At 47.8% G+C, this 14,201-nt stretch overlaps 1 protein-coding gene across 2 annotated transcripts in view; it reads right to left on the bottom strand.

Moving 5' to 3' along the window:
* Positions 1 to 14,201, bottom strand: part of MXD4 (MAX dimerization protein 4) — a 355,430-nt gene that overhangs the window by 39,959 nt on the left and 301,270 nt on the right. For both annotated transcript variants that reach the window (XM_085642548.1, XM_085642549.1), the window contains one exon: positions 10,234 to 10,393. In XM_085642548.1, the coding sequence (XP_085498674.1) occupies positions 10,234 to 10,393 (160 nt within the window). The remainder of the gene's footprint in view (positions 1 to 10,233; positions 10,394 to 14,201) is intronic.

Below are 14,201 nucleotides of genomic sequence, written 5' to 3'. Positions count from 1 at the left end.
GGGAAGTAATCGCTCAGGGCCGAGACCCAGCCGGGCCCTTGGTCGCTGTAGCGGACTGCTGGCCTCCTCTACCCTTCTGGCGCTTCTGGAAGGGTTTTCGGAACTGCTGCTGCTGTTGTTGCTGCTGTGCCGAGGCCTGCCCACGCCCTCTGCCTGCAGCCCCGAACCGTCTCTGGAACGGGCGCTTTTTCTTCTCAGGCTTCTCTAACCCGACAGCCGTCAGGGTCTCTGCCTCCGTTTTCATGCGGGCCATTTCGTCGTCCGCATGCTGGCCGAACAGGGTTTACCCCGAGAAAGGCAGGTTGGCCACTCTTTGTTGTGCCTCCGGTTTGAGTGAGGTAAGGCGAAGCCAAGCGTGACGCCGTTGGTTGATGCCATGACAATATACATGTGCCGCTAACAGAGACACATCCGCCGCCGAGCTGATAATCTGATTTGACACCAGCATCCCCTCACGCAAAGTCTCTAGAAAGTCCTCCTTCTTGTCGCGAGGCAGCAGCTCCGCGTACTGCTGGAGAGACTCCCATAGGGCACGGTCGTAGCGCCCCAACAGAGCCCCGGCACTTGCCGCCTTCATGGTGGTAGAAGCCGTCCCACAGACCTTTCTGCCCGCCGAGTCTAGCCAACGGCTATCCTTATCAGGCGGCACTGTCGAGGAAGGAGTGGTAGCATGATGCTTCCTTGCCGCCGTCACAATGACCGAGTCCGGTTACGGGTCCATCCTCAGAAAGGTCGGGTCCGATTCCGGCGCCCGATACTTCTTCAGGAGCCTTGAGGGGGCTGGTTTCGTCACCGCCGGAGTGAGGAAAAACTCCATAGCGGGCTCCACCAATCCCGGCACTAGTGGCAGCAGGGGGCGAGGCAGGTGCTTCTTGTGCAGCGTCTCGAAGATCACGGATGTCGTAGGTGTTGGCACCGTCACCGTGATCCCTAGCTTGGCCGCACCCCTCAGTAGCACCTCCTGGAAGGAGACTACATCGTCGACAGGCTATACTCCCGTCCCTGGCGAGTCCGACAGCGTCGGCGAGTAGTCCCTGGCAGACGATTGGGTGCGGGATCTGGCTCTGCGGCTCTGCGGCGTCGCCCAGATGTCGATGACGACCGTCCACGGCTCCGTGATCTTCCTCTCCGTCCGGACCGGGAGCGCGATCTGTTTGGCTTTGGCCGCTCAGCCGGCCTCGCAGGCGCAGGCGACGGTGGCGTAACCTGGTGCCGCGGCCTCTGAGTTCTCTTCGGCGGCGTCGGATACCTAGGCAACGACACCGACCGTGGCGGGGCCACAGGTGGGCTCAACGGTGTGTGAGGCGGAATGGTATGAGGAGGAGGAGGAGGAGGTGGAGGTGGAGGCGGTGGCGTAGGGATCCGTGGTGAGGGCTCCCTTGGCAAAGGAGGAAAGGGTGGCGACCTAGGCTTAGGAGGTGTATACACCACTGAGTACACCGAGCCTGGTGACTCCGTTCTCTTCTTTTGTGACCCCGAGGGACTCCCGGCGTCAGGACTCCTCCTGCGCTGCCTCGGTGTCGATGAACGCCTCCTCGATGCAGAACGCCTCCTCGACGGCGAACGCCTCCTCGACGGCGAACGCCTCCGACAGGTCCTCGACGTCGGGGATCCCCTCAACGGTGACCTTCTCCTCTTTGCCGACGGCGAACGGCGATCTCGCCTCAACGGCGAGCGCCTACGCCGGGACTGTTCTCGACGCCAATGACTCGACTGAGAAGTCGACGGTGTCGACGAAGATGATGATGTCGTCGACGGCGGACTGCTCAGCTCCCCCGACGTCGACGCCGTTTCTCCCCAGAGCCCTGGGGAGACGGTGAACAAACTGCAGCCATCCCCCTTGACGCCGTAGTCTACGCAATCGACGGAGAATGGGGACGTTTGCTGGGCTTCCTGCCCCTGGGGAGCCCCCCAGGGGCCTCAGCATGGGCAGAATCAGCCCGTCCTGACCCACCTTGTGCCCTCAGCCTTCTGTCCTCCAGGCCTTGGAGCCTGATCTTCATCCTTTCTCTCAGGGTCCTGGCTGAGAAAGATTGGCAAATGTCACACTCCTCTGGAACATGGGACTGGGGAAGGCAGACAATGCACACCCTGTGTGGGTCCGACTTGGCCTTCTTTCTCTCGCACTCTGGGCACTTGTCAAACAAGCCAGGCATGTTGACAACACAGAGCACACACAAGAAGGAAGGCAACAAGGTACTTAATAAGCGCTTGTAAAGTGAACAAATCCAAATAAACCCTTGAAAAGGGAGAGCTCAATGCTCCATGGTCCTGCTAGCGAGCCGGAAAAAAGAACTGAAAGTAAAAGGGACCTGCTGTGCATTCTGGGATACTGGAAAAGTTCTGGAAAGTTTTCTTAAAGGCACAGTATCCTGTTCTGAGCCACATAATGGCAGCCTATGGGGCTTGTCTGTCCATTCCTCCCTCTCTATCATTCCAGAGGCTTTTGCTGGTAGAGGCAGGTTTTTCTCGGTGGAAAAAGCTGGGCAGGCAGTGCTGTTTGTGGATGTTAGTAGAATTTTCTAGTTGAAGTACTGGACAGTGTAGCCTGTGGATATAGGCTGCATTATCTGTCTTTGAATCCTCTCTTAAGTGTAGATGCAGGTCTGCTTGACAACTTAAGAGATTATTTTTATTGCTCCGGGGTCCACGCACATGGGCGGGACTATTCACTAGATTATGACTATACACAGAGATCCCCTACTACAGAACTATATTTAAGTTCCACACAGGTGAGGGTGGTACTCTGGGGTGAATTATCCGTTTGAGGCCTTCCATGAAGGCTTTAATTGCAGGCACTCTGAAAAGTGATAGGTGCTGTCTGTTTTGTAGGTAAGCGGCCATTGCTGCGAGGTGTAGCCGAATGGATGTATATGCTAGGTTACACCTTTGTAGATGGAGCAAGTAGCATATGATGTGCTGTATAGATATGTCTAGAGGGTTGATTGTGTTGTTATGGGAATAAACAACAAATCTTTTCCACTTTGCAGCGTAGGAGGCTCTAGTGGTAGGGAGTCTCGCTTCTCTGATGACGTTCATACAGTCAGGTGGAAGGTTAAGGTATCCGAATTCTAGGATCTCAGTAGCCAGATCGCAAGGTTGAGCTGAGCTGGGTCCGGGTGTCTGATCTCTCCATGGTTCTGGGTGAGGAGGCATGGTGAGAGGTGTAACTTTTGGTGTGGCACTACCGAGAGTTCCAGCAGCGTGGTGTACCACGGTTGTCTGGCGCATGTTGGAGCTACTAGAATCAGTGTGAGGGAGTGCTGTTGTAGCTTTCGCACCACTAATGGAATTAGTGGGAGAGGTGGAAAGGCGTACGCAAATTTGCCTGACCAGTTCATCCATATCGCATTGCCTTTGGACAATGGGTGTGGGTATCTGGCGGCGAAGCTTGGGCATTTTTTGTTTTCGTGGGTGGCGAAGAGGTCTATCTGTGGATGCCCCCACATCTGAAAGAACGGGTGAAGAACCTGCGGGTGAAGTTCCCACTCGTGGATCTGCTGCGTTTGTCTGCTGAGCAGATCTGCCATGGTGTTTTGGACTCCTGGGACATGTTGGGCTAGGAGAAAGATTTTGTGTGGAATTGCCCATCTCCATATGCTCTGTGCTAGTTGAGAGAGCTGTGGAGAGTGTGTGCCGCCTTGTTTTTGAATGTAGTACATGGCCGTCATGTTGTCTGTGCGAATAAGGACTGCCTTACCTAAAATCTGTGTCTGAAAGGATTTTAGGGCTAGAAAGATTGCCAGTAACTCCAGATGGTTGATGTAGAGTAACTTTTGTTGCGGCATCCATGTGCCCTGCACTGTGAGGTGTAATAGATGAGCTCCCCAGCCGGAGAGCGATGCGTCTCTTGTTAGGATTATTTGTGGGACCGGGTCCAGGAACGGTCGACCTCTGGAAAGATTTGTGGTGTTCCACCACTGCAGAGAGCGATGGGTGCGCCCGTTTACCAACACCAGATCTGTCAGTTGCCCCTGGACCTGGTTCCATTGGCGCGCTAAGCACTCTTGGAGTGGACGCATCTGGAGGCTTGCATGAGGCACTATGAAAATGCAAGAGGCCATCATCCCTATTAGTTGCATAAACACTCTTGCTGGGAGAGAGTGTTGAAGTATGAATCTTTGACGCAAAGCCTGAATGCTTGCAATCTTGGAAGGATTGGGGTAGGCTATGGCTTTTGAGGTGTCTATGGTGGCACTGAGGTATTGCTTTGTGTGGGATGGTATTAGTTGGGACTTTTGGTGGTTCACCGTGAAACCTAGCTGGTGAAGTAGTTGGATTGTAGTGGCGGTGTGATGTACACATTGGTTGTAGGACGTGGCTTTTATTAGCCAGTCGTCCAAATATGGGAAGACGTGAATGTGCTGTCTTCTGAGGTGTGCCGCCACTACCGCTAGGCACTTGGTGAATACCCTTGGTGCTGTTGTGACCCCGAATGGGAGCACCTTGAACTGGTAGTGTTGCCCGTCCACTACAAATCTGAGGTACTTTCTGTGAGCATGGTGTACCGGGATGTGAAAGTATGCGTCTTTCAAGTTCAGTGTGGTGAGAAAGTCGTTCTGGGAGCGGAAGTACCTGCTGAAGTGTTACCATGTGAAAATGGTCCGAATGTATGTATGTGTTTAGAGGCCGGAGATCTAAAATAGGTCGTAGAGTCTCGTCTCTTTTTGGTATCAGAAAATATAGGGAGTAGACCCCTAAATTTTGCTGATTGGCGGGGACTTGTTCTATCGCATTTTTTTGTAGGAGGGAGATTACCTCCTGTTTTAGTAACGTGGAATGTTCTTGTGACATTGGGCGTTGCCTGGGTGGAATGTTTGGGGGGGTAGATGTCAATTCTAGGCAGTACCCTGAACGAATAATTTGGGTCACCCATCTGTCTGAGGTGATGGGCTCCCAGACGTGAAGGACATTTTGTAGCCTGCCCCCGACCGGAGTGGGATGGTCAGGAGGGAGCAGGGGGAAGTCATTGGGTAGGCGGTGTGGCAGAGCGGGCGGTATTTGTTTTGACTCTGCCTTTATTGTTATTGCCCCTATAGCCGCCTCTTTGATAACCCCTTGTGAAGGTGGATTGAGCAGGGGATTTGTAGTAAGTGGACGCGCTATCTGAGGAGTAGCCTCTGGCCGTACCCCGAAAGGAAGAGCGGCGAAAGGAGCGCCTAGGAGGGTGTGACTGGAGGGCTCCCATAGATTTCACCATATCTGTGTCCTTCTTCATCTTCTCTAGGGCCTCATCTACCTTTGGGCCGAATAGATGTTCTTGGTCAAAGGGATGATTTAATATGGAAGCCTGTACCTCAGGTTCAAAGCCTGAAACTCTCAGCCAAGCATGGCGACGGAGGAGGACGCTAGTGTTAATGGTCCTGGAGGCTGTGTCTGCTGCGTCTAAGGCACAGCGTATAGAGGTGTTAGTTATAGTCTTACCCTCTTGAATTAATTCATTGGCCCTATTTTTGTATTTTTCTGGGAGATGGTGCATGATGGTTTCTAATTCATCATAATGCGCTTTATCGTATCTGGCCAATAGCGCTTGAGTGTTGGCGATACGTCATATATTGGCTGCCTGTGACGCAGTGCGCTTTCCTGACGCGTCCAGTAACTTTGACTCTTTGTCAGGTGGTGGTGCTTCGCCTGACGCCTGGGAGTTTGACCTCTTCCGTGCAGTGGAAACCACTAGGGAATCTTGTGGCGCTGGCCCTTTGATATAGGCAGGATCTGTGGGGGCAGCTTTATACTTTTTCTCTATGCGTGGGTTAATGAGCCTAGCCCTGACTGGGTCTTTAAAAACCTCTGGCGCATGTTTTATTACCCCCTTGAGCATAGGTAGTATGGAGGTAGACCTATGTGCGGTATCAAAGGTGTCGAGGAGGAAATCCTCCTCTACCGGGTCAGTGTGTAGCTCTACCCCGTGATAATGTGCCGCCCTCTGAAGTAGGTGGTGAAAACCTAATGAGTCTTCTGGTGGAGATGGCATGGACGGGTAAAGGTCATCTTGTGGGACATCTGGAATGTCTGGATTATTATAGTTGTCCCATGGGTCTGGTGATCCTGTAGGGGTGGGGTCTTGTGGCACATCCCCTGGATCGTAATATGGGTCCACCTGATCATCATGGTCTGAAGACGGGGTCGGGGAGCGATGAGGCAGGGGTGGAGAAAGCGGAGGGGGTGGGGTGGAGAGGGTGGAGGAGGTGGTGAAGGCACTCTAAAAGGGGAGGCGGAGCCGGTTTGTCCAAATGTCTCTTTTTAGAAGAGAGTGCCAAATGTCCAGTTTTTGGATCCTTGGTAAGTGTCTTTTGCAAGGGATCCGGTGTAAACAGTTCCTGAGACAATGTTTGTTCCGTCGGTGCCGAAGGTTTCGGGGCCGATGACTTTTTAGGCTTGTCCGTGCCATGCTTTTTTCGAACCTCCGATTTCTTGGTCGGCGCCGAGATAGGCTTCGGCGCGGAAGTGTTGGTGCCGAGGGCCTTATGGTGTTTGGTCGGAACCGAAAGGCTGGGTTTCGACACCGAGGACTTTGGTGCGGAGCTCGGTGTCGAGGTAGAGGCCGGTCTCTTTTTCGGTGCCGAAGTGTGTTTCTCGGCACCGCTGGCAGGCTGGCTCGAGCCCGACCTGCCGGAAGGCTTATTAGGCTTCTTCACCGGGCCCGAAGGTGGGGTGGTCGAAGCAGTGTCTTTGGTCTTGCCTAGGCCCGGAGGCGAAGGCGTGACCGAAGCCTTTTTGGGTATCGGCGCGGGTGTGGGAGGGGGTATAGTACTCACGACCCTCTGCGCCGGGGTGATGTCCTCCACATCCGAGTCGTCGGCTTCGGAAGCACTGACGAGGTCCTCTTCGGTGTGCTACTGTCCCGGAGCTTCGACGTCCTCCCCGAAGATGTCGACTGGAACGGAGGTCGAGGAGTGCGCCATGTTTCGTCTGGCCCTTCGATCTCGAATAGTCTTTTTCGATCTGAAAGACTTGCAGGCGGGACAGTCTCGAGCCTCGTGTTCAGGGGAGAGGCAGAGGTTGCACACCTCATGAAGATCGGTGTGGGGGAATTTGGACCCACATTGAGGGCACTTCTTGAATGGAGTTCTTTCCATAAGCCGGGACCGGAGCTTGGATAGGCCCGGAGGCCGCCGTCGACGACTGGAATCGAAGATGTGTCGAAAAGAAGGTGATTGAGGAGATCTGGATCTGAACAATACCGCGATGAGCGAGGATTCCGCTTCGATCGTCGAACTGGAAATGTTCGGAACCGGAGCGCGAAGTATTACATCCGAGCCCGATGGCGGAAAAAAACAATCTGAGGATGGAGCCGAAGCCCATGCGCAATACGAACCAAGGGAGGAGTCACCGACCTCGTGACTTCCAAAGACTTTCCAAGAGGAAAAACAAACTGCAAACATCCGGGCCCAACACCAGATGGCGATCTATGCAAAAGTGTGTAATCTGCAGCTCATATACCTCGAACACATGCCTTTAGGAGGCGCACTGATAATGTGTTACATAAAGATGGTACGTTTACAGTGCACCCCCTATAAGCAGCCCTCTTGAAGGAGCAAGGGGGCATTAGGGAGTCCCAGACATCCCTTTACAGGTGGCTGTTACCGCTCCACTTTAAAGTGCAGGCAGGTTGCTGCTTGCACAGTGAAACACAGAGACACTTTGAAGCCGCTCCGTATTTCATTTGAATGTACTGTCCCCAGGGCAGCACGAGTTAGTGCCTACCTACAGGCAGTGGAGTCACGATAATAAGGTGCACTTTCCCTGCTTGCGCACGGCGCACCTATTTAAAAGTGTGCTGTGGCACAAACAGGGAAAGTGTGCCATATTTGTAACACAGCCACTGATGCTGCATCAGACTGGGAAAAGTGCCTTGTTATCTCTATTTCAAGGTCAAATACGAACAAAAAACAATGTTTTCTGAATTGACGTGTTTTTACCTTGTTTTCTCATATTCAGTTGCTAGTGCGTCAAACTAGGTTTACTCGTGACACCTCTGGGTGTGCAAGCAAACTTTGTAGAGCTAAGCCAGAGTTTTAGTTTATGCAACATTTAAGGACATAAAGTTTACTGGGCTTAGTCTCTCCTCTGCTTCCATCAATTGCACTGTCATGTCCTTTAGGATAGTCCTGTCATGTATACCCCATTTTGCATACATTGTCCCAGCCACACGACAATAACGATTCTAAACAGATTAACTATTACCTAGTAGCTTGCTCCTGTCTCTTCGTCTTCTATCATAATCCCTGTACCTGACATACATTAACATATCCTCAGGCACTGTATGATTATTCAGTATAAGGGTCACCACTTTTTTATCCTTGGCCAAAAGCCAGCTGTGCATGATCGCATTTGTTTGAAAAACCATTCATGATTGTTTCCAAAACATTTATGATTGTTTTCAAAACATATCGATTCAAGAAGAAACCCTGGAGTGACTACTCTAGTATAAAAGACCCTTATTTCCCCCTACAAATCAGAGGAGAATTCCTTCCAAGCGGACACGGGGTCCTGCATGCTGAATCTGCGACACACAGCGGTCTGACATGCCTTGCGGGGTGTCATCCTCGAAGCAGAGAGGGAGTCCTTCATTCTCAACCATCAGGTGAGGGGGCTGGTTCTTCCCTAGGGGATCTTGGGTACAGATACACATAGCTACACAGATATACATGCTACACATACAGGCTAGGTACATTTAGGCAAATTACTTAGGGTGCGCATTTTAGGAATATGCAAGTGCTACTGTTTCTATCTGAACTGCTTAAGTTCATCTTATCAGCACTATGGTAGAAATGTATCTACTATTCACTATATTGGTACATGATGGTCTAACGGCTGACATATCCTGTGGGGGTGTCCGGAAGCGGTAGGGACACCAAGCCCTCAGTTTAGGTCATCAAAACGCGCAGAACAAAGGAGACATCCATTGTGTGCAGCTCACACTGGTGGGGTTCAGCTGACTCCAGCACCTACCAGCCTATATATGCTCACACACTTCACATAACACAGGGATCCTTCAACCATGCCCAAGACATGAAAGACAGGGAATAAAGTTAAGAGGGACCGAACTGGTCTTCAAGAGAGAGGAGGGATTTTTCAGTCATCCTAGAAAGGCTTGTGCCCCTGAATAGACACACACTACCACAACTTGTAGTCACGACATTGTCTGGATTGAGTGGACAGTGATCACTCTCCACTTGAAAGAGATACAAATTCGGTGCCCCTTTGACATCAAAGCTATTCTCTGATGTTGATTAAAACAGTAAAATAGAGACCCCCTTGTGGCCTTAAATGATTCCAAGGTAGCTGGGGAAAAAACAGGACTGCCTAGAAATTGTTCAAGGTCAGGGTTGACAAGCTTAATGAAGCCAAGCAAAGAATTTTGTTTCATCGCATTGTAAATAGGTATGAATGTACACCTTGCTGCATGATGCCTAATATCTTTTACTGTGAATGGACAATGAAATATGATGTAGCATAATAATACTCTGAGACTAGTACTGAATTCCTTTCAACTAAGAGTCACTTGTCAGGATTGGACAGCTGCATTAAACTCATATTTTAAAGTTCCTGCTTGGGAGGGTTAGGCTACCAGTGTCATGTTACTAAAATGATACGCAAACATGTAAATAGGGCTACTTTCTGCTTTGTTCTTTGGTGCTCCTAGGTTGCACTTAGATAAAAGCACCTGGTGAGGGTTGGAACACATATGAAGTAATATAGAAAGGTAAATATATCCATTTTTGCTGAATTACATCTATATGTAATGCTTATATGAATAATTCCTGTCATTTCTGTTTCATACCTCTATATACATGGGGTCGCCTAAGGAAATGCCTGATGAACAAGAACCACATAGTTTAATACCAGGAGTACATGGAATAAGTGAAGGGTCAAAGCTGCCAGACAACATGATCTTCTATCCAAAATGCAAAACAAATGAATGGCAATTTGGAAGAAAAGAAATACAGGTTCCATAAGCCACGGAGCAACAGACTGTATGTCCGGTCCCAAAGAGAGGACAGAAGGGACTGAAGAGGAACCCAAGCGTTCAGGTTCAGGGCTTTAAGGGAGTGGTACGAATGGGCTGCACCAACATGGACTTTCCATTGGTGTTAATTAAGCAGTCATCAACATGTATACCAGAGGAGGTGTAAAAGAAGAAGTGGTGTGTTTGCACAAGTAGTACGTAAAATTGCCCAAGACAATAATATTTTGGAATCATGTGTAGGCTTTTAACTTAATAGTTACCTTGCTCAGAATCAGTAGATATTGTTGATCCCATGCTGTCAGTCCGGAGACGCTCTATACCATGTACAGATAGCTGTTCCAGTCGGCGCTTGAGGTATCGGTGTTCCCGCTGAAGTTGTTCTTTAACATTTAAAGCTTTTCGATCCTGTTCTTCCAATTTCTAAGTGCAAGAAGAGAGATACAATACATGAAATAGATATGATTGTTTTATTTTGTTGATTATAGTTTCTCCAATTATGACTTGTTCCCATAGAATTATATAGCTATATTAAATCATCCCCAACAGCCCCGAAAGCTCTTAGGGAGCCATGAGCGCCCTTCATACGGACCAATGGCACAATTTTACTCATTAAAAATGAAAATATCAATAGAGTGTGCAGAAGATGTAACTCGAACAGTGCATGTGCTATCGTATTTGTGACAAATTTGGAAAATCATGTCGCTGTCGATGAATGCACCTACGACAGAGAAATATGTACAGTTTTAACACCATAGATTTGGATCCAAGGAAGGTGATATTACCTTTTATTCTTCTAAGATAAAGAAACGATTGTAATTCAATATAGTCAACAACCAACATTGACTCCAGGGAACAATTCTGAATGTTCGTTGTTACAATGGTGGCTAAATTAGTGGTGGCTAACCTATGCAGGAGGAGCCCACCAGCCAGGAAATATCTTTGGCTTAAGAGGGTATGGTTCAGATTGCCATTGGCAAAAATAACCTATGAACTCTGGAACACACCACATCTGCTTACAGATAGATAAAGTACATTCATATGGTATTTCTAAGGACTTCAGAGACCTAACATGCCCAGTCAGGATCCGAGGTTCAATATAGTCAAAGATGTTGTGTTAAAGGAGTTATCCACTGTGGGGTTGGGGGCTAGTGCAGGGTTTGCTAATTGCTAACAGGGTGTAGGTGGAGAAGACCCTTATCCTTTTTATCTGTCAATATCACTGTAGCCCTACCCCCAAAACACAGCCTACCAGGCTTCCCATCCCATCACTTATAAGGACTGTCCCATTGTCATTAGTCTAAAAATATGATTTCATCTCTTCAAATAATTCAAGTACAGCTGCTGGATCTCTGCAAAAGACATATATCACTGAAACTCCAGTTTCTCACTAGTCTCCCACTAGCTCCCCAATCTACCTCGCAACCTCACTGGAGAATGATCAGAGAGAGCGAGATACTTCTGATAACTGCTCCTTTGATCACATGGGCAATATCAGCAGAATTTAGAATGTGGTCTACAGGAGAATAGGTCCTTCTGACGTGCAAGTAGAATGAGTAGTCCCTCGTTGTATAGGGTGTACTGATTTATTTTAAGTGATCGGTCTTTTAAAACAAAAACCATTACACCAAATGACATTTTTAAATAGTACTACTACATACTTATATACACACCTAAAATCATTGATAGAATTTTACACAGTTAATCCACAAAGTACTTTTGTGCAACAGTTATTCAAAATTTCATTAAAGCATTTAACTCTTTGAAATTGTTCTGGTTGTCCAATAGTATTTAAAATCTATTTAGCTCTCCACAGAGTTTCAACCAATTTCCTTTAAATACACATTTAAAAGTTTCACCCCCCTGCATACTATGGGGATTGAGGTCCTGCCGAGCCAGGTGATTACAGCTTTTCTACATGATCGTATACTCATACTATTCAGAAGTGTTTTTAATAGTGACTTCCGTTCTTTTAGTAGCTTCGGGCATACACAAAAAATGTGTTGAATAGATTCGTATTTGTATCCGCATAGTCTGCAGTCTCGATTTTCCCTTTTATCCTCCTATGCTGGAATTAAGTCACATGCCAAGACACAGCCTCATAAATTGATGTTTTAGGGTAAGTGAGAAATAGGCAGCTAAATAATCCAGAGGCTTCCTTTTCCCGTATGAACTGATAACCGTACAGGCATGCTGTCTGTATAGGGTGTACTGTTCTCCAAAGCCCCATCCCCTCCAGTCTCTGCTTCGCTTTCCTGTATATGACTCCTGCCCTCTGTGTTTTCCCTTTCAGGATCTTTATTTCTCCACAATAACCACATTGGTGTCACCTCCCTCCACCCCTATGACTGTCAACATGCTCTCTGCTATTCTTTCTAGTTGGTTGAAAATGCTGATCATAAACTCTGACCGATCCTGGTTTGGTATATATATATATATATAGATAGAAGCCAAGGTAACAGGCATTTACACCCACATGCCTATTATAATAATTTACTGACCATGAATATCTTTATAAACATATTCGTACTGGAAAAGTATCTTTCCTCATGAGTAATATTATCCCACCTTTCTTCTCCTTCCTCAAGACAAAGAACTGTATTAGTAGTCACTTAGTTTTCATACGCCCTTGGTCTTTCACAAGTAAGATGTTTTTTTAATACAGTATGTCACAGCTCAGATCAAGTAGCAAACTTTGGATTTGCACCCTTTTATTGAGGGTGTTAAGCTATTCCACTTTAAGGATGGCTATGTGCACCTTATGAGCGATTTGACCTAAGGACTGCCCCTCTGATCCCACAACATCCTTTCCCGGGCCTCAATTAAGTGTCGAATTTGTGTACCTGCAAGCTTCCATCCCATTTTCGTCATTCCTGCTCTTACTTCTCTTATTCTAAACTTTCCCAATCCTAATCCTGTTCATGAGCATCTGGGAAGCTTTGCCGACTATCCCCAGGTGTCTACAGGACTAGTGCCCCTAAACTGCCAAGCCCCCACAACCAACAATAGCTTTAACCTCCATGTATCACCTAAATATTGTGTAACATATTACATGATAAGATCATGGCTGCACCATCTCTGCCCCTATCAAGTGTAACATCTTACAGAGCCCTTGTTCCTTCATATGTGTTGGGGCAATAATGTCCAACAGATGTGTGCTCATTATCCTTCTCCTCCTCAATGTGTTTTCTCAAAGCTGGCTGCTGTTTGTTTGCTTGATTGGAAATAATATATGTACATGGCCATTGCACTTCCTGTTCACCCATGTTGTAACCTACCATTTCTTTTGACATTGCATTCATATGAAAGGCTTCTCTATTCTCCTGCAGTCGTAACCACTAGATGCTTGCCTTGCACTTAAAACAATAAGCCAAACTGAAACGTCCATCTAAATCAAATGTTCTCTGTGGTGAGCCTATTTGTGATCTTTTTCAGGATCTTCCTACGCGTAAGGGTGACTTGAGGCCCATCTTGCAGTAAAGCCACCCTGTGAGACCTTGAAACTCAGTTATTTGCTCCTTCAATTAAAAAACTGTAGCCTGGCTAAAATATTTCTTGGGAACTTGGCTTTTTTTTTCATTTTCCATCCATTCTTATTTTAAGTATGTCATTGCTTGCCATCGCTATTGTAAACAGGGCAGTGACATAGGGTTCTAGTTCTCACCCTGCACTTCCTCCAAGAGAAAGCGTATGCTAGTATTCTCCCTTCTAGCATGGTTTTTGATGTCCTCAATTTTATCTTCAAGCTTTTTGAGTCGGATGTTCATGTGGTGTTGAGTCAGATTGGCAGATTTGACCTTTACGATGGGTTTATTGCATTGATTTTTCTCCTCTCCCCTAAGGCTTGCTTATTTCTGAATGGTTGACCCTTTTGCATTCTGTCAATGGCTCCCAATAAGTGTTCTTTTAGTCTTCCTTGGCACTTTAGTTAGTTACAGAGCTTTCCATCGCTGCCTACTAAGTGTCCTGTTGATTTTGTTTTCTTGGACCTATATAGGCTCATCAAATGTTATCCAGCACTAAGGCCTCCTATGTTCCATGTGCTTCTGAATTTTTGCCTCCGGAGTCTTTCCCTAAAACTAAATTCAGAGGTAATTGTAAATAGTATTTATAGAACGCTTACTACCCTTGACAAAGCATTGAACAGCTTTGCTGCAAGTAGCACACTACTCTGGAACCCAAGATTAGAAAGTAGCACGCTACTCTGGAACCCAAGATTGGAAGTTAATAG

Source organism: Triturus cristatus, chromosome 2_2 (assembly GCF_964204655.1).
Source record: "Triturus cristatus chromosome 2_2, aTriCri1.1, whole genome shotgun sequence".
NCBI classification, from domain to species: Eukaryota; Metazoa; Chordata; class Amphibia; order Caudata; family Salamandridae; genus Triturus; species Triturus cristatus.
Note: the sequence above shows the minus strand (reverse complement) of the source record. Positions and strands in the feature narration are given on the sequence as shown.